Source organism: Peromyscus eremicus, chromosome 4, assembly GCF_949786415.1.
Source record: "Peromyscus eremicus chromosome 4, PerEre_H2_v1, whole genome shotgun sequence".
In the NCBI taxonomy this organism is placed as follows: Eukaryota; Metazoa; Chordata; class Mammalia; order Rodentia; family Cricetidae; genus Peromyscus; species Peromyscus eremicus.
The window spans coordinates 67,073,272-67,098,942 of NC_081419.1; the positions used below are offsets into that span (position 1 = coordinate 67,073,272).

Below are 25,671 nucleotides of genomic sequence, written 5' to 3' on the forward strand. Positions count from 1 at the left end.
GGAGCTGGGATTGGGAGGCATTTGTCTCCTGGAATCTGCCCTGAAATTTCAGGACTGTAATCTGGACTGGAAGGGATTTGAAATCGGCTGCGGGATGGTGAGCTGGGCTGGAGCCCCGCCAGTGTCTTCCCGATGGGACCAGGAGTACTCGGGTGACAGTTAATCATTACGCATCCATCGGTAACTCATGAGAGGCTGTGGCCATGGCCTTTTGCCCGTCATCCGCAGCCAGTGGCCCTGAGGTATGGAGGTCCCGGCGTCCAGCAGGAACTCCCGAGGAAGTTTGGGCCAGCCTACGAGCCGTCGCCCGCTCCGGCTGCGGATTGGCCAGGCGCGGCGCGGCGTTCACTCTCGGGCCCATTGTGGAGCTCCGGGCTGCTGACGTCATGGTTCAGTCCTCCCCGACGCTCATTGGTCCAGATCTGGTCGAATCACTCCACTCGTAGGCGGGTCCGGGCACCGGCTTGGCCAGCGCGGTTAGCCCGCCTTCTCCGCCGCGGATTGGCCCGCGGCGGGACCTGTCGGTCGCGGTTGTGTCTGGGAAGGAGAGAAAATGGCGGCGGAGCCGAGCAAGACCGAAATCCAGACTCTGTTTAAGAGGCTTCGTGCAATTCCCACCAACAAGGTGCTTGAGACGGAGGGGCACGGGTCCTGACGCCGGCGGAGAAGACGTCTCTTGTCCCCTAGGGCCCGAGGGAGGGCGGGGACGGAGGTGGGAGGCTTTCTTGTAGCTTCTAGTGCTGGGCCTCGACTTGGAGCCCTGAATTCACTTGTCGCCTCTTCCACCTAGGCTTGTTTCGATTGTGGCGCCAAGAGTCCGAGTTGGGCCAGCATCACGTATGGTGTATTTCTGTGTATTGACTGCTCCGGAGTGCATCGCTCCCTGGGTGTCCATCTCAGCTTTATCAGGTAGGTTCTGTGTGAGGGTGCTATGCTTCCACAGGGGCTGTGTGGTCAGCAAGGGGGAGAGAACGTCTCCCCCTGAACCTTTCGGAATTCTGTGTTTGGATACCTCCTGGCAGGAGTTCTGTTAGCCTACTGCGGGGGGATCCGCCTCTGTGGGCTTGTAGCCATCAAGTCTGGATCAAACACCCCCTCTCCTCACGGTTAACCTGAGACTCAGCATGAGTGTAGGGGCGAAGTTAGCTGCATTGACCTTGTTATTGCAGATCGATTGGCAGTAGGTCTCCAGTGCGATCTGACCACCCTTAGAAAAGAGTGCTTGCATTCCTGAGAAGTCGACCTCCTTTCGGATCTCCTTCTCAGAAATAATTGGTCCCCTTTGGATTAGATGAAGAGCAAAGATTTCAAACTCAGGGAAGAGAGGAGGAAATGAGACAGTGACTGATGGTTTCCTGGACACCCACAGAAGCCTGGCCTAATGACAGGTGTAGGCTTGACAGGGAAGCAAGTTTTGGTGTCAATGGGTAGGTGACACACAGTCCTTGTGCGCAGGTCCACAGAGTTGGATTCGAACTGGAGCTGGTTGCAGCTGAGGTGTATGCAGGTCGGCGGGAATGCCAATGCGGTAATGCCTCTTTTATCTTCCCCACCCCCATTCTTTTGCCTAGGTACTTAACTTTTCTATGATTTCCTAGGAGTGAGTTTGTTTTCTCTGTTCAGAGAGTTCTCACCTCTAACACCACCATACACAGCTTCTTTCAAAGAGGCTTAAATACCAACTGACCTGGACAGGTGCTCCTGGGAAAAGCCCAATGGAGTGGAGTCTCTACAGTCAGTTGAGGTTTTGTGGGCTCCTGGAGGGAGGATAGCTGCCGTGGTTGCATACTTTCCTCAGTCTCCTGAACTTCATTCCTTGTCTCAGAGGCTGGGAGTTGGCATGGTGGGTTTTGTTTTTGTTTTTGTTTTTTTTTGAGTAGGGAAGGTAGATGTGGATTAATGAGTCAAGGTGTTTACTGTGTGAGCCTGGCAACCTGAGTTCAATTCAGGAAACTCACATAAAGGTGGAAGGAGAGAGTCAACTCCACAGAGTTGACCTCCACACACATTCTGTGGTGCACACACAATAATGAAAATTAAAGTGGTGTTGTTGTTGTTTTTAAGTAACTTTAGAAGACCTTTACCTCTATGAAAACCTATTGGGATCAGTAGTGTGTATCTTGTATAAATAATAACCCAACTGTTCAGTAGTGTCTCCTGTAGTATAAATGCAGTTTTCTTTGTTGAGACTACTTGTACATACATGCCACATTCTTTTTTTGCTCTCAGACTGCTTTTTTCCGCCAACATGGATGTGTGGCCAATGATGCTAACACCAAATATAATAGCCGAGCTGCCCAGATGTACCGAGAGAAGATCCGGCAGTTAGGGAGTGCAGCTCTGGCTAGGCATGGCACTGACGTGAGTGCGTGTTCCCGGCTTAGGGGTGATGGGGTGGGGGTGTTAACAGCCCTGAGTTTTACAGTGTCTCTCTCCTTCCTTCCAGCTTTGGATAGACAATATGAACAGTGCTCCTAGTCACTCTCCAGAGAAGAAAGACTCTGATTTCTTTACAGAGCATACTCAGGTGAGTACCACGGGGTCATTTTCTTTGATAAATGCTTTACTTGCCAAGGCTACACTTTTTTTTTTTTTTTTTTTTTTTTTTTTGGTTTTTCAAGACAGGGTTTCTCTGTGTAGCTTTGCGCCTTTCCTGGAACTCGCTTTGGAGACCAGGCTGGCCTCGAACTCACAGAGATCCGCCTGGCTCTGCCTTCCGAGTGCTGGGATTAAAGGCGTGCGCCACCACCACCACCACCACCACCACCACCACCGCCGCCCGGCAAGGCTACACCTTTTGTGATCATGACATAATTTCTTTGCTTAGGTACGATATCTCAGAGACTATCTGTGGTTTAGAATTGCTAACTACTGCCTACTGGGTAGACCCAGAAGTTTCTTCCTCCTATTTATGGGAGTACAATGTAATCCTCTTTAGAAATGGATCCTGGTGGTAGAGAACATTTTGAAAGCTCAAGAGATGTCAGGGACCCTAAACAACTTGTAGATTTTCCAAAAATGAACAGAAGTTGGAGACAGTGAGGATTCCCTCTCCTGTGACCCACCTTAAGAGAGGTTTCCACTCTGTTGGCAATGGGCATTGAGTCAGAGTCTCAGGTCACATCTCAGCATCTCTGCTTGGTATTCCTTTGATGTGGCCCAGTCACTTAACCCAGCAAAACCTCAGTTCCTAAAATGGCAACATAGCTACTTCATAGGCCTGTCGTGACTAACTGAACCTGTTGTATCTGTGAGCACCCTTGGATTGTGCCTGGTGCATGGTCAGTATGTAAGAGTTGTTAATGCTTAATCAACTAAGAGACTGGCTCAGCTGTAAGCTGAAGATGCTATTTTCCTGCACTTTTCTTCCCTGGTGACTACAATTGCTAACATCCAGTCTTCTCTCATAGCTGGAAGCAGTGCTTCCTACCCACAGTTAGGTGTAGCTTCTTAGGAGGGCTCACTGAAGTTTCTGGGATCTGGCTTCCTTTTTAGGCCTCTGTCTGGGATACAGCAGCCACTGAGCCTTCAGGGACCCAGCAACCAGCCCTACCTTCAGAGAGCAGGAGCCTGGCACGTGAGTTCAGCCCAGATCTCAACCAAGGGCCTGGGTCTAGAGAAGGACTAGGGTTTAGGACACTTGACCAAGGACATACAAGTTGGGAGGTTTCCTCGTGTCCTTGCGAGGAATGGGATTCATTTTAGTCCTTGGAGGAAGGGTGGGCACATATCTTTTGGTGGAAAGCAGAGGAATGCCAATGGACTCTTACCACCTCCTTAATGTAGCTCCTGTCATTGAATTCACAGAACCTGAACATGGCCCTAACACCGACCTCCTTGGAACCTCACCCCAAGCCTCTCTGGGTATGACAGCTGGCAGATACGGGGAGGCTGGGAGAGAGTGAGCATCAAGTCTGTTCTGAGCACAGGAGTCTGAGCATGGACCCCTGTGGGGTGGAAACTGGCAGTGAAGTCGTGTGAACTAATCACAGGAGCCTGAGCATGGACCCCTGTGGGGTGGGAAGTGGCAGTGAAGTCGTGTGAACTAGTTGTGTGAACTAAGCACAGGAGTCTGAGCATGGACCCCTGTGGGGTGGGAACGGGCAGTGAAGTCGTGTGAACTAAGCACAGGAGTTGAGCATGGACCCCTGTTGGGTGGGAACTAAGCACAGGAGTCTGAGCATGGACCCCTGTTGGGTGGGAACTAAGCACAGGAGTCTGAGCATGGACCCTTGTTGGGTGGGAACTTAGCACAGGAGTTGAGCATGGACCCCTGTTGGGTGGGAACTAAGCACAGGAGTCTGAGCATGGACCCCTGTTGGGTGGGAACTAAGCACAGGAGTCTGAGCATGGACCCCTGTTGGGTGGGAACTTAGCACTGGAGTTGAGCATGGACCCTTGTTGGGTGGGAACTAAGCACAGGAGTCTGAGCATGGACCCCTGTTGGGTGGGAACTAAGCACAGGAGTCTGAGCATGGACCCTTGTTGGGTGGGAACTTAGCACAGGAGTTGAGCATGGACCCCTGTTGGGTGGGAACTAAGCACAGGAGTCTGAGCATGGACCCCTGTTGGGTGGGAACTTAGCACTGGAGTTGAGCATGGACCCTTGTTGGGTGGGAACTAAGCACAGGAGTCTGAGCATGGACCCCTGTTGGGTGGGAACTGGCAGTGAAGTCATGTGAACTAAGCACAGGAGTTGAGCATGGACCCCTATTGGGTGGGAACTGGCAGTGAAGTCGTGTGAACTAGTCGTGTGAACTAAGCACAGGAGTTGAGCATGGACCCCTGGGGGTGGGAACTAAGCACAGGAGTTGAGCATGGACCCCTGTGGGGTGGGAAGTGGTAGTGAAGTTCTGACTGCCACACTGACTTGAGCGTCTTTGAGCTGACAAGGCTGGATGGCTGTCATTTTGAGTGTGAGGGTGCGTCTAGCCAAAGTATGGAAGGCTGGCATGGGATTGGACACCCATCCCTGGTGTTGGGCGGGATTGGCCTGTTTGTCCGTTTCCTGAGGTGTGTTGATAGCTTTGCGCTGCTCGTGGCTTGAAGCAGCACTGTCCTTCCAAAGTTCAGCCTTTTCCTGCTCGTCAGTGGCCGTCAGACTTGCTAGGGTAAACAGTCCCTTTGCTGACCTTGGTTTGTTCTGTTGACTCTTGGGGGTCGGGGCAGGAAGCCAGTGGAGTGGTGATCCCGGTGATTTTGTGAGAAGGCTTGGCATAGCTTTGAAACAGGCTCTGTATAGGCCTTTGGGTTTGGGAGCTTTATGAAACTTCTAGGGTGGGCCCTTGTTAGCCACAAGTCTGTTTCTCCTCCAGAGTCCATGTATCTGTCAGCTAAAGGGGCCTCTTCTGCCAGAGGTAACCAGTGCTTTGGGAAGCCTGTCCCCTGCTTGCCCGCTCCCTGCTCTGGGATCTGAGGCTGTTCAGCAGCTCCCCTACTCAACAGTTTCACCTTGGTTTGGGTACTTTGTTTTTGGTGCTTCGGGTCTGGGCTCTTACTGCTACTTTTCGGGCGTCAGCAGCTCTCCTAACCTTGTCTGTCTTCGGCTTGAACAGTCTTGGTTGGAACTGGTGGTGGCAGTTTTGCCTGCCCATCTGAAGCAATTCTTTTTAGATGCTCTTGCTGTGAAGCCGCATGGTGTGGACTGAGCCGTGTTCTCTGACCTTCCTTTGTCCTAGCTCATGCCCACCCTCTTCCTCACACAGAACTGAAAAGCTCCATTATTGGCAAGAAGAAGCCAGCAGCAGCTAAGAAAGGGGTAGGTGGGGAGAGGCAGTATTGGAGGGTGGTTGTGAGCTGGAGTTGGACTCCTTCGTTTGCCCATGGACTGGCTAGCTCTGTGACTGGCCAAGGTTCTAACTTGTCTGAACCTTGTTTAGGGAAGGGATTTAAAGATACCCATCTTAAGGGGACTCTGGGCAGTAAGCAAGATCAAGCACATCTAGTCCTTAGAGTGCTTGGCACACAGAGGCCCCAGTCAGCATTAACTCTGTCCTCATTCCTGAGACGTGTGTGGGGGTTGTGTGAAGCTCCTCAGACCAGCTCTAGCAGAGTCACTGTTGTCTTAGCCATGTTCACTGGACCCTAAGAAGGAGGACTACAGTGACCATACTGGGGAGGGAGCTGAAGAGCCTGGCTGACAGAACCCCACATGACATGGTTTTCTCTTCAGCTGGGTGCCAAGAAAGGCTTGGGAGCTCAGAAGGTGAGCAACCAGAGCTTTACTGAGATTGAGCGGCAGGCCCAGGTGGCAGAGAAGCTCCGGGAGCAGCAGGCAGCTGATGCCAAGAAACAGGCAGAAGAGTCGATGTGCGTGATTGCTATGGTGCCCTTGGCTTGTGTGGGGTTGGGGGCAGGTGGCATGGATGGCAGCCTCTCACTGTTCATTCCCTCCAGGGTTGCCTCCATGCGTCTGGCCTACCAGGAGCTCCAGATTGATCGCAAAAAGGAAGAGAAAAAGCTACAGACCCTTGAAGGAAAGAAGCGAGAGCAGGCTGAAAGGCTGGGCATGGGCTTGGTGTCCCGAAGGTGAGGCTCGGGCCCTGTGTGTCAGAGAAATGGCGTTGTTTTTCTGGGAGCCCGGATAGGCCCTACCCAGCAAGTCAAGAGAACTTGCTTAGGCTTCCTCTGAGGCTGGAGAGAGAGAAGATTTTGTTGTCTTAAGGCACCTAGCCCAGTGGTTGGTCCATACATATGTTAGTTGTTTGGATGAACAGGATCAGGTGCTGTTTCACTCCATGCTAGGATGGCACTTACTGAGGAGGCTGCTTCATGGCTGGACAGTTCTTTTTTTTTTTTTTTTTTTCAAGACCTTCTGAGAATCTTGGCTTTTTGCCTCCTTAGTCCTTGCCCACTAAATGCCATTTGTCATACCAGATACTGTAATACCTCAAATGACCCCACACATTTCAGATGCCTCTGGGTTGAGGAGTCCTTTTGTTTTCTGGTTTTCAAGACAAAGTTTCTCTGTGAAGCCCTGGCTGTTCTGGAACTCACTCTGTAGACCAGGCTGGCCTCAAACTCCCAGAAATCTGCCTGCCTCTGCCTCCTAAGTGCTGGGATTAAAGGCATGCGCCACCACCTGGCTAGACTTTTATGTTTTAAAAATTAGAATATCTGGGGGCTGTGAATGTAGCTCAATTGGGGGCTTGTTTTGCACGCATGAAGCCCTGGGTTCAATCTCCAGTACTACATAAAACTGGTATGTTGGTACAAGTCTGTAATCCCAGCAATTGAGACAGGAAGATCAGAGGTTCAAGGTCATTCATGGCTATATAGCAAGTTTGAGGACAGTCTGGGCTAAAACTTTATCTGCCAGGCACAGTGGCATACATCAGCAATCCTAGAACTCGGACAATGGAAGCAGTAGGTTCAGGAGTTCAGGAGTTCCCTTGACTACATAGGAATCAAAGTCAGATTGGGCTCTGAGAGACCCTGTTTCAAAAGAGAAAGAAGAAAATAAAATAATAATAAAAAGGAGTAGTTACTGGTGCCATTGACTAGGATGTGCCTGCAGTTAGCCGGTGCCTTGGCTCCTCCATTGACTAGGATCTAGGATGTGCCTGCAGTTAGCCGGTGCCTTGGCTGCTCCATTGACTAGGATCTAGGATGTGCCTGCAGTTAGCCGGTGCCTTGGCGCCTCTTCTTAAGAGGCTTGGGCTTGTTGTCATGAGAAATTTATTAGAAGTAATAGTCGTAGGGAGGAGGTCTGGGTACTTCTGTACAGATGGGGAAATTGAGACACTACGCAGCTTCCTCAGAGCTGCAAACGCAGCAGTTGACAGGTGGATTGCCTTTTTTTTTTTTTTTTTAATTCCAAATTCAATTGTGGTTGGTTAGTTGTTTTGGCTCAAGGTTTCTCTATGTAGCCCTGGCTGTCCTGGAACTCACCTTGTAGACCAGGCTGGCTTTGAACTTCTAGTAATGTACATGCCTCTGCCTCCTGAGTGCTGGGATTAAAGAATGAGCCACCACCCTGCTAAATTCAGTATTATTTACCTCTAGGTTCTCTTCCTCTGAAAGGAGAAAAGCCTGATTGTTTTAACTTAATCTTTCAGAACATGTACTTGGTATTACTTTAGTCCCTTCCAGTCTGTATGCTGTTAGTTTAATCACAGCTGATTAGTGAAGTGCATGCATGTGTGGGTGTCTGTCCGAGTATGATGTAAGTGCATATGGGTTTTATTTGTTTTTGTTTCATGTGTCCTCAGCTGGTTTCCAGTTTGTTATGTAGCCAAGGAGACACCTGAAGCCCTGATCCTCCTGCCTCGATTTCCAGTGTGGCACCGTATTAGTTTTGACAGTGGTTTTTAAAAATTAGTGTGTAAGGTTGTTTTGGTGTTTTTTAATTATTAATTTACTTGTTTTCTATGTGTGTGGGTGTGTGCATGCCACAGTGTGTGTGGTGCAAGTCGGGGAACAACCTGTGTGAGTCAGTCTTCTCTCACTATGTGGGTCTCAGGCCGCCGGGCTTGTCAGCGGATGCTTCTACCCACTGAGCAGTCTTACCAGCACTGACTAAATTTTTTTAAATGGTGTTTTTATTTACTAATTTCTTTGTATTTGTATATGTAATGGACCCACATGTACTATGGCACACATGTGGAGGTCAGAGAACAACTTGTTGGGGTCAGTTCTCTCCTACTGTATCCTAGGGAATGAGCCTGTCCTTTGCTGCTGCTGCTGTTTGTTACTTTAACACAAGGTCTCACTATGTATGTAGTCCTGGCTGGCCTAAAACAGGCTGGGTTTGGTTTTTGTTTCTTTGGATAGTCTTTTTTTTTTTTTTTTTTTTTTTTGGTTTTTTGAGACAGGGTTTCTCTGTGTAGCTTTGGAGCCTGTCCTGGAACTCACTTGGATAGTCTTATATAGCTCAGGCTGGCCTTAAGGTAGCAACATAGCCAAGGATAACCTTCCTCTTGAGTGTTGAGATCACAATCACATGTCACCACACCTGGATGTGGTTTTTTTTTTTTTTTTTTAATTTATTTTCTTATGTTTATGGGTGTTTTGAATGCATGTATGTCTGCACCATAGAGAGCATTTGAGATGGTTGGGAGCTGCCATGTGGGCGCTAGGAATAAACATGAGTCTCCTGGGAAAGAAGCCAGTGCTCCTAACCTGAGCCTTCTCTCCAGCCCCTGTATTTTCTTCTTCCTCCTCCTCTTCCTCCTCCTCCTCCTCTTCTTTTTTTTTTCACAGTAAAGCAGAATCTCTTACTTAAATCTAATCTACTTTATTTAAAGTCCAGTTGCAAAATACTCACTCTTTGGAGTTCTTCCATTTGGAAGCTGTATGTTTTAGTGAGTTTGTGTGACTGAAGTGGATCCTGACAGGAGTGAGGCACTGGGCTATCCTGCCTGCCCACTCTAGGAAGCACTGGAAGATCCAGGTCTTGGTGCATGGGCCAGACCTTGTACTAGGAAATGCCCTTCCTCCTTTTTCCTTTTTCTTCCTCTTCATGCCTTTTGTTTTTTAAGAGATAACATGATTAAGGACTCGCTGTGATTCCATGAGGATCATCTGGGTGTTTTCATCCTCTGCTTTGTGCTGTGTACATCTGTCTCAGGAAGGATATAGTCTGTGGTGCAATAAGTCTTCAAGTAAGGATGGCGATAGAGCTGGGCATGGTGACTCATGCCTATAATCCCAATACTGGACAGGTTGAGGGAGGAGACTCTGGGTCACCTAGCTAGTGTCCTTAGAAAAAACAAATCAAAACCAAAGAGGGAAGAATAGAGAGTGAGCACTCATCATTTGGTATACATTATTAAGATGGCAACCAATAGCCATTGTCCAGGGAAAAGCTGTTTGAGAGAACAAAGCCAGTATGTTAACATTTCTGATTATGCTCCCAGGTCACTACAAACAGTTCACAGCAGTCCTCTGCTGGACTGGCCCAGTGCAGTGCACAGACAGGAAGCTAGACTGTGCTTGGGGAAACAGACCCATCAGCCTGCTTGTTGCTCTTGGGAAGTGAACAGTTGATGCTTCTTTCCAGCCTTTGGCCTGCTGTGCTTTCTCTACAGCTCCATCTCCCACTCTGTGCTGTCTGAGATGCAGGTGATTGAGCAGGAAACTCCGCTGAGTGCAAAATCGTCCCGTTCACAGCTTGACTTGTTTGATGATGTTGGAACTTTCGCCTCCGGACCCCCAAAGTAAGGCTGTTGCTGGGGCATAGACTTGCCTGTTGTGTTCCTACTCAGGTTTCTCTGAGCTACTCTGCTGTCTCCCTAGGTACAAGGACAACCCCTTTTCCTTGGGAGAAACTTTTGGTTCCCGCTGGGATTCAGATACAGCCTGGGGTATGGACAGGGTAGAAGAGAAGGAACCCGAAGTGACCATCTCCAGCATCCGGCCTATTTCAGAAAGGTAGTGTGGGCAGGGCAGTGCTGTGCAGAACTTGGTGCAGGGACGGAGATGTTCAGTGTTGAGTACAGCTGAGAAACTGGATTTCTAATGTTTTTTAATGTAAGTTTAGCAAATGTAAACAACCACAGATAGCTAGTGACCATTCATTAAACAGGGCTGTGCTTATCACAACCAGCCTGGGAGCTTTTTTAACTTGGGATTTATTTTATGGTGGGAGGGGCCTGATTTTCTGTTTCAGTTCTGATGTGCCTTCCAAAGGCTATATGCCTTTAACCTTCATGTTTTGATTGACTGCAGTATTAGGAATCAAACCCACGTTTTCCACCTGCTAGACCCTTTTTTTTTTTTTTTTTTTTTTAGATTTATTTATTTATTATGTATACAGAAGAGGGTGCCAGATCTCATTACAGATGGTTGTCAGCCACCATGTGGGTGCTGGGAATTGAACTCAGGACCTTTGGAAAAGCAGTTGGTGCTCTTAACCTCTGAGCCATCTCTCCAGCCCCCCTTTTTTTTTTTTTAAATTATTTTTATTTTATGTTCATTGGTGTTTTGCCTCCATGTACATCTGTGTGATGGTGTCAGAAACCTTGGAACTGGAGTTACAGACAGGTGTGAGCTGCTATGTGGGTGCTGGGAATTGAACCTGGGTCCTCTGGAAGAGCAGACAGTGCTCTCAATGCTGAGCCATCTCTCCAGCCCCTCGGCCTTTATTTTAAAAAACAAAACAAAACAAATCTTATTCCGTTGTTCAAAAAACAATGTTTTGTTGGCAGGTTACCATAGATTATCCATTTGTAAAATAGGACATCAGTAATAACTTCACTGGGTAGTAAAACCCCCAGCCTAGAGCCAGTGTTGTCAGTGGAGTGCATGGCCCTTTGTTCCACATTAGCATGATCTGAGAGAGTGATCCCAGCACTGAATAGTCATGGCAGGAGAGTGGATGTAAGGCAGGCACACAGACTGTCACTTCAGATGCTGAGTAGGACTGGATGGTAGCAGTGATGGTGGGGTCTTCTGTACCTCAGGGAGCCACAGTCTGTGGAGTCTAAGCCTTCCGAACTGTATTCTCACTCCATCTACTGGAGGGAACTGAGGCTCTTGGTGCCTTGGCTTCAGGAAGAAAGGGGAGAGGACTCTTGCTATTCTTTTGGAGGATACTCACTAGGGAAAGGTTCCTGAATTCCAGAGTCACAGGATAGACATGGTTTCCATGGCCAGAAAGCTGTGGTGTGGTTTTTGGTCTCTGAACTCTGCTTCCCCTGGTGGTAGTGGGAAGGGACAGAGATGTTCTGCACTGGCCCACAGAACCGCGAGCCGGAGGGAAGTGGAGAGCCGGAGCTCAGGTCTTGAGTCCAGTGAAGCCCGTCAGAAGTTTGCCGGAGCCAAAGCCATCTCATCTGACATGTTCTTTGGTCGGGAGGTGGATTCTGAGGTTAGTGAAGCTGGGTACTTGGTAGCACAGGCAGCAGCCTGAGCTGCTTCGCTGCTGTCCCTAGGATATAGTGTTAGGGAGGTTGGCGTCGGTCAAAAGATTCCCTCGACCTTGCCTTTTCTCCAACACAGTATGAAGCCAGGTCTCGGCTACAGCAGCTCTCGGGCAGCAGTGCCATCAGCTCTTCAGACCTTTTTGGGGACATGGATGGAGCTCATGGAGGAGGTAGGCCCCAGTGTATGGTCGGCACCCAGTGAGGCCTGTGAGCATAGCTGAAGGCCCTGTAGCTGGGAAGGGCTTCTAGTGGGGTTCTTGGTCACCCCTTCCCTTGCTTTTACAGGAACTGTATCTCTGGGGAACGTACTTCCTACCGCTGACATTGCCCAGTTTAAGCAAGGTGTCAAGTCTGTGGCTGGCAAGATGGCTGTGCTGGCCAATGGTGTGATGAATTCTTTACAGGTGAGTTCACACTGGGCTGCTGGGCCTGGGAAGAAATGTAAAACAAATGCTTGGAGGTTTGCCTTCTGCTGTATCCCGACACTGCTGGGTAGCCATCGGCCACTGTAGAGAGAGCACTTGTTTTTCTTGGCAGGGCAATTTTCCACCCCTGTGTTTGGGCTGAGCCCCCCTAAGGTGATCTGGCCAAGCTTGTTACTTCTGCTGTCTCTCTTCCCTCCTGGTTCTGTGAGCTCTGGCAGGAACCCCCTTTTCATTAGTCCCCAGAGTCCACTGCATACTCTCAACATGGGGGTCCCCAGCCCCCTGCAGCTGCTAGCCTTACTCCGCTGCGGGGTATGCAGGGGAGGCACTGTGATTACTGAGGGGCTGCTGCAGAGTAGAGACTCTGACTGTGTTTTCCTTCTCCCTGCTCAGGATCGCTATGGCTCCTACTGATCCAGGCCCCATGGCTCAGGCCTGTGGTGGTGACAGCAAGAACCCTGATTCCCAGGCCAGGGGTGCCTGCCTTGTGGATCGGGCATTTGTTGACTTTCTGTGTGTGGTGTGTGAGTTGAGTGGCTTTGGAGGATCTTAGGCGAGGGGAATGGTCAGCATCAGCCCTTGTCCTTTGCCTGTGCATTGAGTCCTTGCCCTCACCCCTCACACTCTCCTCTCATGCTAGTGCTCTTTCTTCCAGTCCTGCCCCAAAGCTGCTGCTCCTTAGCCTGCTGCACTGGGGTGAGGGGTGAGTTCCATCAGGATGGCTTCGTGGGTCCAGTTCTCCCAAGTGGGGAAGGCATAAGGCTTTTGCGGGCTCTAGGATCCTTGCAGGTGGTCTGGGGGGTCTGGGCCTCGTCTCCTGGAGACAGGGGAGGCCTAGCAAGAGTTGTGCTGTATCAGCCCTCAGGGAGAAGTTCTGGACTTGCCACTGCTGGTACTGTCAGCGGCCTCTTCTGGGTTCCAGGGGAGGGTGGGTTAGGAGAAGGACCCTGGTAACTCACTAAGGGCTAGAACTTTTGCTTGGCACCTAAAGGGTTTATTTGGGATCAGCCTGGAGGCCTGAGCAATCTTCGTCACCACTGTCCCTTGGAGGCTGACTTCTGCCTAGGTGTCTGAGAGCCCTTATCTACCGTTATTTGGGTCATAGCACCCTCTGTTTATGCTTGAGATTCTATCCTTTTGTGTCCTGCTTGGCACCCATGGTGGGTCTCATCTGGGTCCTCCCTGGATGCTGTGAGCTTGCTACTGGCTGAGGAAGCTGAGGCTCTGAGAGAAGGAAGCCCCTGGAGCTCAGCTTTTGTCCTCTGCATCATTCTGGGTTCGGGGTCCTGGACAGCAGCCCACCCATCAGCGAGAGCTGGAGGACCTGCGCGGCAGGCCCCGCACTCTGGCAGCTGGGCCATGCACTGTGTCACCCTTGGTGCCATCCCCCTGCCGCGCTGGCAGTCTGGGCCCAACCCTACCTGTGGATTGCAGGTTGGGCTCCCGAACACCACAGACCACTCTTCCCTCACCCTCCCCAGAGGGACATGACTTTCTTTCAGCACTGTTTGTATTGAAACAAAGTGGTGTCAGAATAAAGCCCCCACGGGGCCTGTGGGTCAGTGTCCTCTCCATCCTGCCTCCCTGCCCAGTGTGGCCCTTCGCTCACTCGCTGGGCTCCCACGGATATGGATTGGGCGTCGGTGCCAAAGCTGAGGGCACTCTCTCCGGGGCCTCCAGCTTGTCTCTTCTCTGAAAGCCAAAGGCCCCTGGCTCCTTGCCCCTGTGCTGCCGCGGGGTCCGATACAGCCTCGACCTCACCACCCTGTTGCACGTGGAGGAAAGAGGTGGTGTTAGTTGGCCCTTGAGTTTGTCTGCTTCATCAGCGGTTCTGCACCTCATGACAGGAGGCAGACTGGGGCCTGTTGCTCAATGGAGCTGTTTCTGTTTGGTTCTAGACAGTGTCTCCACAGCCTAGACTGGCCTTGTACTTGTAATCCTCTTGTCTTGGCCCTGGCCCTGGAATGACAGGCATGCGCTAAAATGCCTGGCCTGAAAAAGCATTTTAGAGATTCAAACTTTGGAAGAGTTAGAGATGCTGTGTGTAAACCCCTTTCCTTACAGGGCTACTTTGTTTTTGGGACTCCTCAGCACTGTACAGTTCTAAACCACTGGGACATGCAGGGTTAGAAAGGACAGGTAAAGGGAGCCATGGAGTTCTAAGCCAGTGATTTCCAGTGCTTTGGAATGACCTGGGGTGTTGGTGAAATAGAGATTTCTGTTTCCAACCCCAAATTGGCACAGTAGGACTCCAGCTTGGTAATTGGCACTGTCCCAAACTTCCCTGTGGTTCTGCTACCCACCAGAATTTGAGAAACCTTTCAGGAACTCAGTCATGCTTGGCACTGCAGGGCTTTTTGGAAGCCACTTGTAATCCTCCACTGGCAGGTCTTGGTAAGGAGGAATGGAGGGAATTATGTGTTCAATATGTGGTGACATTGGCTTTCCTTGGGGCAGGCGGCCTGCTCTGCCATGAGTCCTGCATGAATTTTATTTTGCAGAGGATCTACCTCATTCAAGAAAGGTGAAGATGACCTCTCCAGTTACCCAGTCTCTGCTCCAAAACCTTAGGCCTGCTTTGTGCGTATGCGCACTACTGCCCTGACCTGGGAGCAGGTCTTCACAGCCCCTGGGAAAGGCCGTGCAGCTCTATCTAGTTCTTGTGGCCAGGGTCTCACAAGTGGTGGAACCTGACTGAAAGTCCTGAGAGGCTGCTGAAGGCCATTTCAGTTGTGCTCCGCTTTGAATGGCCGCCAGGTCCTCTGCGGAGGCAGGTCTCCCTGCTCCAATGGCCCCCTGGGTCCACCTCCCGTCAGTTAGAAAAGCCCCCAGTCACTTGCCCTTTCCCTCCCCTTCAGCCTACTGGCTTTAGACTCATTGCTTACCAGAGACAAGGGACTTTATTCATTTCACAGATTGGACTATTTGATACAAACTTGAAGCCGACTTTGAAAGTGAAATTCTTGCCATCCTCCCTCTTATTCCAGCTAGTGGCTGATTTCTCCAGCAGAAGGCCACGGTTGATATTCCCAGTACGTGCTCTCAGGAGTCACCCTTGACCATGAAGACCCTGCATTACTAGTTCATGTTCCTCTTGTGGGAAATGACCCTCACTAGGAGGGTCGTGGCTGGCTGAGAAGACACTGTTCTTAAAGCAGAAGCAGACTGCCAACAAAAGGCTGACCGCCAAAACCCTTCCCAGAGATGAAGTGGCCTTCAGCTTAGGGCACAGCAGGTTGTCAAAAGCTGAGAGCATGAATTACGGGATTTCTGGGGTTACTCTCTGGAGGGCGGTTATTCACGCTTCTCTCCAGCAGAGGGCGGCACAGCGATGCTGGAGAAGTCTGGTGAGGGCCGCAAGAGCAGGGTGGGAGCAAGGTACAGGCCACAGATGGGACCCTTCAGATTCAGAGCAGGGTGGGAGCAAGGTACAGGCCACAGATGGGACCCTTCTTCAGATTCAGAGCAGGGTGGGAGCAAGGTACAGGCCACAGATGGGACCCTTCTTCAGATTCAGAGCAGGGTGGGAGCAAGGTACAGGCCACAGATGGGACCCTTCAGATTCAGAGCAGGGTGGGAGCAAGGTACAGGCCACAGATGGGACCCTTCAGATTCAGGTCTCAGACTCATCTGTCTCTTCAGTGGACCCATCGCTCTCGGCATCCAATTTGCGGGAGCGATGGAGGGGTTTCCATGGGGAACCAACCCGGGGAGGGGTTCGGGAAGGCAGGCAGCTGGCCTCAGAAGTGGCAGTGATGGAGTTGACCAGGCCTGGGACCTGGACCAGCCTGAAGAAGGAAAAGCCCAGAGTTTGAGTCTCCTATTCAGAGGCCAGCACCTCCATGCACTTGAGCAGACCCCCAAGGACGTAGGGTACCTTTGTTCTCTGCTGGCCCCAAACCCTTTCACTGACCAACATGGGGTGTTAAAAATAGGTGCTGTGTCACCTGCAGTGGTCACAGTCACCGCTAACAGATCTGGCTTCCACAAGAGGGCAGCATCTTCCCACTTGACACTTACAGCCGCTCCAGCTCCTCATCCATGGCTGGGTCATGCATCAGGTCTCCTTTGTCTGGCAAAGCTCCTACAAGATAGGGGTTTGGGGTGAAGTCACAAAACAACATGAGGGCCCTGCAAGGGAGCAGATGCTCTGTCCCTCGCCTTCATGTCTGACAACTTGTTCATCAGGGAGAGTTAGTCCATGTGGAATAGGAAGTCAGCTGCTACTTTATACATTTAGTGAGTCTCACTTTTCCTCCCTTGCTCAGGGCAAAAGTGACAGCTAAGGAGATATCCTCATACAGGTGATTCACCCTCTTCCAAGATTGGATGTGCTTTGTGACCAGCACTGGGTGTTCAGTTCCTAAGGCCCCAAGTGCTGAGCTGGGAAGATTATGGTCTAGGCTAAATCCAAAGGGTAGAAAATAGCCAATGTATGCAATTGCCCTTCCCTTGATTCCATCCCCTCAAATGTAGGCTATGTGGAAACATGTTAAAATTACTGCTTCTAGTGAGGAGGAAATCAGTCCCATCCTGAGGTCTGGTACTAGCATCTGTCTGATTGGTTTCCTTAGCCATAAAGGCATACATAGGTTGGTGATGCTATTGGGAAGTGTATGAAGAGTTTTGGGTGCTTCCTCCAATGAAATTTTCTTTTTGCTATTTTTCAGAATAATCAGATTTTTTTTTTTTCCTAGGTAGGGAAAAAACCCCAACAAAACAACCCACCTCCACAATGAGTAGGAAGGTGAGACTGAAATTTGCAGAGAGGGAGATTCTCACCAGTAAATTGTTGAAGGAACAGGGCTTAATGGCAGTTTAGTCTCTAGGCAGACTGTGGTGCTGGGCTTCAGAGAGACTTGCCAGTAGCCAGCACTGGCCCCCTTCTGACTCTATTACACCTTCAGGTTATGCCTCAGATCATTTTGTGGGGACAAAGATTTCTTCCACAAACTTTTTTTAAGACTTATTTATTATGTATATAGAAGAGGGTGCTAGATCTCATTACAGATGGTTGTGAGCCACCATGTGGGTGCTGGGAACTGAACTCAGGACCTCTGGAAGAGAAGTCAGTGCTCTTAACCTCTCAGCCATCTCTCCAGCCCCTCTTCCACAAACTTTCAAGCAGGCTATTTCCAAGTTCCTATTTTTAACATGTGCTGCCTTCTGTTGCTGCCTATTCTACACATTAGTCATTAATTAGTAGTTATCCTCAGAACTGGAGATTGAAATGGATTTTTTTTTTTTTTTTTTTAAGACAGGGTTTCTCTCTGTAGTCCTGGCTGTCCTGAAACTCACTCTGTAGACCTACCTGAACTGCCTGCCTCTGCCTCCCCAGTGCTGGAACTAAAGGCATGTGCCACCACTTCCCAGCTTTGAAGGTTCTTTTTTAAGAGCAGAGGGGATGAGGTTAGTGCAGGCTGTGGTTGTTGCTAACTAGCTTTTTCTTTTCTTCCTAGCAGCTATCACTGGTAGAAAAGTGGTCAGTTCCCAGGACTGTGATATCTAGAGAGTCGTCACTGGTTCCCAGTTGGCCTCTTTTCTAGCCCCAGTCCAGCTGGCGACCCTGTTGATGAATCTTAGTTGAGCAGGTCCCTGACTCCCGTCTGGGTAGCATGCATTTTTAGCCCGCCTGTCTCCTCTAGAACACTGGCAGATGTGTGTCTACAGAAATAAGCATAAAGGTCCCAGTACAGCTTCTGGCTCACACTGTGCTGGGCATTTAGCAAATGTTAATTGTCCTTCTCTTGATCCCATCCCCTCAACTGCCACAAGGAGGAGGGATGCCTTGTGTCTCTCTGAGACTCAGAATCCTGGATCTAATCACACAAGATCCTCCTGAGCAAAGATGGAATCATAAATCCTTTATCCTCCTCCAGGATCTGGGTTTGTAGCACACACCTTTAGTTCCAGCACTTGGGAAGCAGAGGCAGGCAGTTAAAGGCCAGCCTGGTCTACGTAGTACATTCCAGGTACACAGAGCTATACAGTGAGACCCTGTTTAAAACAACGAAAGATGACGACAAACCTCCAGCAAGAGTGGCCTGCCGGCCTCCCTGGGAGAGTGGCTGGGGAAGAGGGCGGTGGGTGGAGGCCAGCCAGTGAGAAGAAAATGATAGGCAGTAAAACTGGGCCAGTCGCCACTTTTTTTTTCTCCTCTCTTTTTCAGATTTATCAGATTTTTTTCCCAGACACACCTTTGCCCTGTTTCTAAATTGGATTCAGGTCACTTTGATATATAATCTCCAGAACTACTGGGGAAATAGCCCTGCAGGCCACTCCCTAGAACAGAACCAGAGATTCTCTAGGGAGGGGCTGGCCAGGCCTATGCCAGGGAGCAGAGCAGCAGCTCATTCATGTTGGGGCAGGGCAGAAAGTTGTCAGTCACATGGGAATGTGAGGGACCTCCTAGGGCTGGCAGTTTTGGATTATGCTCATTGTAGCTTCTAGGCCGGCTGGAGAATCAGAGACTCCTACCCCTGTAAGGGCCACGTCTGCCGACAGAAGCCAGCTGTTACCTGTGCTGGGAGGAGCCCAGAGGTCACAGGAGCGCTACTTACCCAGTGCCTGGTTGATTCCATGATGCTTTGAGAGGGCCACAAGGAATCCATAGAAAGTGAGCCTCTGGACATTGCTCAGGATCTCTTTGACAAGCGCTGGAGGTGGACAGCTAGAAGGGAAAATGTAGAGGCCAGGTTCAAGCCTAAGTGCCATCTTTTCATCCACTCCTCCAGGACACTCAAAAGCTGGGAGACCATGGCAGGAGCAAGGCCCAGACTGCAGACACACAGGGCTGGTATGCTCAGTGCTATTCAGCTGGTGAGCTTAGAGATGGAACATGCTAGGCATGTTCTCTGCCACACCCCAGCCCCATAACCAAAGCTTTTACAAGGGCAAGAGGACACGGCCACTGGTGACAGCTCCTTGCCTGGAGGCTATCCTTAAGGGGCCTTTGTGCCTCAGTTTCACCTTCCCTTTCTGTGGAAAGGTTTGGAACAGTAAATGTTTCCTTTTCAAGAAGGCAAGGCTCATCTTCCCCTAGTAAGAAAGTCACCTACAGCTAGTTTTTCCTGGTGAAAGTGCTCCTTTGTGAGTCACCTGCTTTGGGGGCAAATGGCCATGTTTTCAAATTTGGAAACCCTGAGCCAATCAAAATACATTGCTAGAGTCTTGTTCCCAGACCAGCAGCCCGACCCCCGGGGGGTGGGGTGGGGGGGTGGGCTGAGGTGGGCGGGGCCTTTGCCCGTGTCCCACCTGTACTTGTGCCGGTCACACAGGTTTTCCAGGCGCTGATAGAACAGTGATGCCTCCACTCCGTCCAGCATACCGGCATCACCCAAGACGGGTCGCTGGCGATGCTGCCCACTGGATGATGTTGGCACAATCACTGTGTTGGGGTTCTTCCCTGACAGCAAGTCCTGATAGATGGCAGCCACACTGTCCAAAAACTCTGGTACCATAGGGATGGGAAGGTACAGTTTAGGCAAGGAGGTCATATTTCATCTCTTCACCATGTCCCCCCTTCTCTGATAGCTCAGTTCTGTCCAGCCTCCGTGCAGATGTGAAAATACCTGAGGTGATGGACTGTTGCCCTCATGAGACGTGACACTCCTGTGTGCTTCACCTGGGGCAGTTCCTAGACTAGATGGGCCCCCACTGCAGACCTGCAGAGCACCCTATCTTTTTAATTGATTTACCCAACGACAAGTTTGCTATGTAATTACTTGCTTATCTGTCTCCTTGCTGGAATGTAAGAATCTTGAACAATGGCAGGGGTCATGCCCTACTGATGTCTCCTGTCCCAGTGCCTAATACTATGTTGGTACATGTTAAATGCTATAACTATGCTGTTTCTTTTGAAAAGTGAACACATGTACATTCTCACTGGTTAGCCCCATTTCATGAGGCCATCTGCTTCATGAAAGCGGTTGGAGGCTGCAGGAAGTATCTTTGATACTGCTCAGACTGGGCCTCTTTTAGTGTACTCAAATACCTTGAAAGAAAGGAAGGGAAAATAAATACCACTGAGGAGGAGAGGGCCCTGCAAACTGCTAATTTAGTAATCATTTGAAGTTGTTTTCCAAGCTTTGTAGTCACACCATTGTTAGTAAACAATGACTTAGGCCTGTTCTCTCTCTCTCTCTCTCTCTCTCTCTCTCTCTCTCTCTCCCTCTCTCCCTCTCTCCCTCTCTCTCTCCCTCTCCCTCTCCCCCCCCTTCCCCTCTTCTCCTTCTCCCTTCCTCCTCTCTCTCCTCTGTGTGTGCATGTTAGAGGAGAGAAAGTCTCCCAAAGATGGCTGCTCCTTCGCTGAGGTCTAAGAGCTTCCGAGAAGTGGGACAGATGCTGGTGCTGCCCGGAGCAGGTGGTGTGAGCCCGGGTTCTAGCTCCTGCCTGGACAGCCCTTGGGCTGCAATCAAGTAAACAGAATGTGGCACCTAAGTGAGGCCAAAGCTGACTGGGGCACTGGCTGGCAAGAAGGCTATTTCCAGGCTCCAAAGACAGCTTTCTTTTTTACTGGAAAAGCACACTTTAACCAAGTTTCTTTATAGATACAGCAATTTCTAAGCCCCAAATTCAGTTTGGTATATGAGTTGTATACATTTATATTTATTTATCTATTTTTATTCCATTTATTAAGTCAGAAGGGGCTTAAGGGTGCAACTGACATGAACTGGGAAGCAGAGTGGAAGTGCGATAGAGCTGGTTGTGTGTGCGTGTGTGTGTGTGTGCATGTGTGTGTCTGTCTGTCTGTCTGTCTTTTAGAGATGTGGTCTCATTATGTTGCCATGGTAGCCTTGATCGCCTAGACTAAAGTGACCCTTGTGCCTGTCTCTTTAGTAGCTTGAACTACAGTCATGTACCATTGTTTGTGGTTTGGCGTGTGCTTATTAAAAACTATGAGTATGGTAAAAGGTGTACCACACATGGTCAAGGGCTAAGGGAGTGGCTAAGAGCGCAGGTCTGAGTTCTAACTATGCAAGCTTATCTCTTAGGACTAGTGAACAGATTAAAGGCCTTAGTGCACACCTGGGAAGCAGTAAGGTTTTAATAAGTGAATGCTATTGATGCTCTTACTGCTGGAATCACTTAAATGGCTTGTTTTGTACTACTGACTGGAAGAAGTGTTTTTTCAGTATCTTCAGGAGACCGAGGAAGTAGACTCGGCAGATTGAATGATGTGACCACCAATGTAAGTCAGACATCCTGTTGGTGGGTCGTGATGTAGCATGCCCCTAGAGGAAGTGGGGAAGGGAAATGTGTGTGCCAGGCACACAGATGGAAAAGGGAGGGAGAAGGGAGGCATGGTCCCTGACAAAAGCCACATGGGGCCTGGAACATTCTTACCTGAATAATAAAACTGGATCTGGAAGGCAAAGAGGAAATCTGAAAAAGACATCAAGCAGTCCATGGCATCATCCATGAGCACGATCCTGAGGGGAAAGAGGGAGAGAATGAGAGACGAGAGTATGTTACATGTGTGTGCCTTTGAGGAGAGAAAAGGCCAAGCTGACAGACAAAGATAATGTACAAACAAGTTGTTTCTAGGCCTCCAGTCTCCCTTGGGGAAAGGGTCCCAAAGCAAGTTCCTCTTAGAATCACCTCACTTCTCCATCAACTGAACTCCGCTACTGAACTGAGCTGAGTACACTGCTCCCAGGGCAGGCTCCCAGGTCAGTCTCAGTGGCACCAGTCAATGGAGCATGGGCAGAGTGGGCTGGAGGCAGCAAAGAGAGGGTGCGATTGTAATGCAGCCAAGACTTCTTTTCATATCCTTAAGCAGTAAATCCTTTCATTCTGCAGTGAGGACCATTTAGTTCCGAATAAATACCGCTCATCAGAAAAGGCAAAAAAGAACAGCCAAGAGGTTTAAAGGGGTCTTGGCAAGTGGTGCGAGATTTAATAAGCTACCAAATGGCCAGAGCAGAGCCAGGCACCTCCACTCCGGGACATGGAAGGTAGATTGGGGGCAGGGAGGAGTGGGCACTTCTGCACTTGAGAGGGTCAGAGAACACACATCAGCTAGTGTGGAGGCCACTCCAAGTACCGGTCTCTGCTCTTCCTACTGGGCACCCTCAAGGAGAAACCATTTGACTGGTAAAGAGATCACACCAAGGCCATGTCCATACTCTGCTCAGTGATGCAGCTGAAGGGGGACAGGAAGAGAAGGAAGTTAGCACTTGCTGGGCTCTAGCCGTGTGCCAGGCAGAGTGCCAGACTCCTCCACTGGAGTGAGCTGGGCCTCCAATCTGTTTCTGACAGGGCCCTTCTGGCTTTCTCTTTCTTTCTTTCTTTCTTTCTTTCTTTCTTTCTTTCTTTCTTTCTTTCTTTCTTTCTTTCTTCCTATTTTAAATTGTTTAGTTTTGCTTTGGGGTATTTTTCTAAATCTCTATTTCCCTGAATCAGAGGGTCTCCAAACTGGAAGTGGATCAGCTTGAGAGTCAGTGGTATTTACTCTAGAGGAGGGACTTTATGGGGAATACTCTTTGAGCAGAAAGTACCCTTGTCTTAGAATTGTGCAAAGCAGGGCTAGGATTAGGGTTAGAGTTAGGTGCTAGGGGTTAGGGTTAGGTCTATATTCCTGAGGACAGAAGAGGGTCCTAGGAGCTGTGATAACAATAGTAGAGACAGGAATGGTTTACTGAGCACCCTGCTCCACAGTGGGCACTACACATAGTATTTAACTACCTTCATTAAACTCCACCCCATAGCACCAGATGTTGGACTTGCTACTTCCTTCTGTACCTGAGGGTCTTTGATCCCACAGGAGTCAGCTTACTCAAGTACACACAAAACTTGTGAGTTTGTGTGACACCAAAGGCTGAATGTTTCCATTAGGTCACACTGCTTCTTTCAAAAGGAGGAAGAAGCCAAGTGCATGCCTTAGATCCCAGCACTGCAGAGGCAGAGGCAGCTCTGTGAGTTCAAGGCCAGCACCAGCCTGGTCTATGTAGAGTTCCAAGACAGCCAGAGCTACTTAGAGACCCTTTCTAAAAATAATAAGACACACTAAAAGCCAGGCAGTGGTGGCGCACGCCTTTAATTCCAGCACTTGGGAGGCAGAGGCAGGCGGATCTCTGACAGTTCGAGGCCAGCCTGGGCTACCAAGTGAGTTCCAGGACAGCCAGTACTACACAGAGAAACCCTGACTCCAAAAAACCAAAAAAAAAAAAAAAAAAAAAAAAAAAAAAAAAAAAAAAGACACACCAGAAACACTAGTATTAGCTTATACATTAGCTTCTGGGGCTCATTTATATTCTTTCTCGTGTATATCTTAGAGCTTTAACTGTTCCTTATGTATCTCTTGGGGAGAAGGAAAGCTGCCTCCACTACCAGCTGGAAAAAACCGAGGCCAGCGTGGGAAGCGCAATGCTGCAAGGGCCACAGGAGGGCGCTGCGGTCCCTCGGCAGTGCCCGGGAAACTAACCGAAGCCCCCGGATCCAAACGGCTCCCAGGATTTCACACAACCTGGGGGGGGGGGGGAGAGGGAGAGAGGGGGGATGGGGGAGGGAGAGAGGGGGGATGGGGGAGAGGCAGAGGGGGGAGGGGGAGAGGGAGAGGGGGAGCGGGGAAGAGAGGAAGAGAGAGGAGAGAGAATGAGGGCACTGAGCGAGCCTGCCTGAGACATCGGGACGGGAGGGAGTAGAGACAAGGTCTGGGTTAGTGAAGATCTGTGCAGGGGCGGAAGGCCTCCACCAGGAAAACCCAGGGAGGAAAGGCCACCTCAGGAGGAGAGAAGGGACAGGTCCCTGCTGCTCTACTCCTGGATGGCCAAGCACGCTAGAAAGCAAGTGACTTCAGGAGCACTGGGCTGAGCCTCACCCTGGGAAACCTTGGGTGGTGCCGCCTCTATCATTAACCTGGATCCTAGGGCTCATGTTGATAGTCGCAGTTGATTTGTATCTTTATTAGTCATTATATTGTGATGCAATTAAAATACCGTAAAATCAACCCATTACAAATATATAACTCAGTGTTTTAGTATACTAAGAACATTGTGCAATCATCATCATCACAACTGCTAATTCTAGAAGTTACCTCTCTTTGCATTTCTCTCCCATCAGCATGCTCCTGAGGCCGACTCTGCTTCCCAGAGGCTCCAAGCAGACTCTGCCAGCACCTCTGGACTGTAGGAAATGCCCTCCTAACCCAAGACTATATACAGGGCAAAACTCTATACTCTGCCCCCACCTCAGAACTGGCTCAGCTTTATGTCAGAGGATTTTTTAAAAAGATTTGTTTTATTTTCAGTTATGTGTGTCTATGTGTAGGTATGTGCATGTGAGTACAGGTGCCTGAGCATCGAGTTACAGCAGTTGTAACTGGGAGCTGAGAACCAAAGCCAGGTCTGGAAAAGCTCAAACACTCCTAATTACTGAGCATCCCTCTAACCTGAGAGGCCATTCTTGATTAGAACGTTAGCCTCCTTTTATTTCTTTTATTGTGTTAAGTTTCAGGTTTTATTTAAGTACAGCTTTTTTTTTTTTTTTTTTTTTTTTTTTAATGCACACAAGCTGTGCGTTAACCCAACATCCACCCTGCTGTGTAGTTAGCTGCTGGGACTGCTGACCTGCCAGCTGGCAGCCAGAGACAATGGTTCAGATGCATATTATTTACTTCTTTCGCGGCCTGGCCACAGTCCCCCCCTCCCCTTCTTCCCGTTCTTATCCACCCCAGGAACTTGCTGCTCTTTTCAGGATGGCTTTGCTACTCTAGGAGGAAACACCTTCAACAGTCTTAGCAGAGAAAAATTGGCCCGAGAGCGGCACTTTCAACTTTGTGGATCAGGAATGTGTGCCTGTCACCTGGTCAGGGGCAAAGTCCCTGGGAGTATGAGCTTATCTGTGTGCTGCTCACAGGAGCAGTGCTGGATGTGGAAATCTGGCCCTTGGGTCTTTCTGCAGTCTGTGGTCAGCACTTCTGGGATTCCAAGAACTGGGCTTACATTTGAATCACTGGTCATGCTTGTGCCAGAAACACCACTTCCTCCTCTTCTCCTTCTCCTCCTCCTAAGACAGGCTTTCTCTGTGTAGCCCTGGCTGTCCTAGAACTCACTCTGTAGACCAGACTGGCCTCGAACTCAGAGATCCAGCTGCCTCTGCCTCCCGAATGCTGGGATTAAAGGTGCGTGCCACCACCACCTAGCCAGAAACATTTTTTGATCCTTTCTTTTGGACAACATGAGAGACCTAAGGGTGGTTGTGATACTCAGTAGGAGATGGCCGCTCCCTCCTTAGACATGGGCACTGCTAAGGAATAGAGACCAACCCTTCCTTGGAGATGGCACAGTATGGTGGCAGAGTGGAGCCTTAGTGGGGGCAGGGTAGCCTACTGTGCTTGACTGTTCCTGCCATTTACTTGGCTGAAACTGATACCTGGGTCA

At 49.8% G+C, this 25,671-nt stretch overlaps 2 protein-coding genes across 10 annotated transcripts in view; one reads left to right on the forward strand and one right to left on the reverse strand.

Moving 5' to 3' along the window:
- Nucleotides 1-432: 432 nt before the first annotated feature.
- Nucleotides 433-24,538, forward strand: Arfgap2 (ADP ribosylation factor GTPase activating protein 2). Of its 6 annotated transcripts, none has more exons than XM_059260906.1 (17): nucleotides 433-625; nucleotides 791-909; nucleotides 1,456-1,528; nucleotides 2,230-2,361; nucleotides 2,447-2,527; nucleotides 3,496-3,577; nucleotides 3,808-3,864; nucleotides 5,316-5,357; nucleotides 5,706-5,758; nucleotides 6,173-6,309; nucleotides 6,397-6,528; nucleotides 10,029-10,157; nucleotides 10,237-10,371; nucleotides 11,683-11,809; nucleotides 11,941-12,034; nucleotides 12,150-12,268; nucleotides 20,561-21,006. In XM_059260906.1, the coding sequence occupies exons 1-17, from the start codon at nucleotides 554-556 to the stop codon at nucleotides 20,708-20,710; spliced, it is 1,734 nt and encodes a 577-aa protein (XP_059116889.1). In that variant the 5' UTR covers nucleotides 433-553; the 3' UTR covers nucleotides 20,711-21,006. The 6 variants fall into 6 exon arrangements, with proteins under 6 accessions (XP_059116889.1, XP_059116890.1, XP_059116892.1 ...); XM_059260909.1 differs by lacking the exon at nucleotides 20,561-21,006 and adding an exon at nucleotides 24,353-24,538 and having other exon boundaries at nucleotides 434-625; XM_059260910.1 differs by lacking the exon at nucleotides 20,561-21,006 and adding an exon at nucleotides 12,683-13,863 and having other exon boundaries at nucleotides 435-625.
- The window catches only part of Cstpp1 (centriolar satellite-associated tubulin polyglutamylase complex regulator 1), a 164,581-nt gene continuing 152,691 nt past the window's right edge, over nucleotides 13,782-25,671 (reverse strand). For 3 of the 4 annotated variants that reach the window (XM_059260916.1, XM_059260913.1, XM_059260915.1), the window contains 5 exons: nucleotides 21,635-21,720; nucleotides 19,544-19,739; nucleotides 18,850-18,959; nucleotides 16,310-16,373; nucleotides 15,171-16,077 (listed from right to left, as the gene is read on the reverse strand). In XM_059260916.1, coding sequence (XP_059116899.1) covers nucleotides 15,903-16,077; nucleotides 16,310-16,373; nucleotides 18,850-18,959; nucleotides 19,544-19,739; nucleotides 21,635-21,720 — 631 coding nt within the window. In that variant the 3' untranslated portion in view covers nucleotides 15,171-15,902. Of the gene's footprint in view, nucleotides 14,055-15,170; nucleotides 16,078-16,309; nucleotides 16,374-18,849; nucleotides 18,960-19,543; nucleotides 19,740-21,634; nucleotides 21,721-25,671 lie in introns of those variants that run through there. The other variant, XM_059260914.1, reaches the window with a different exon arrangement.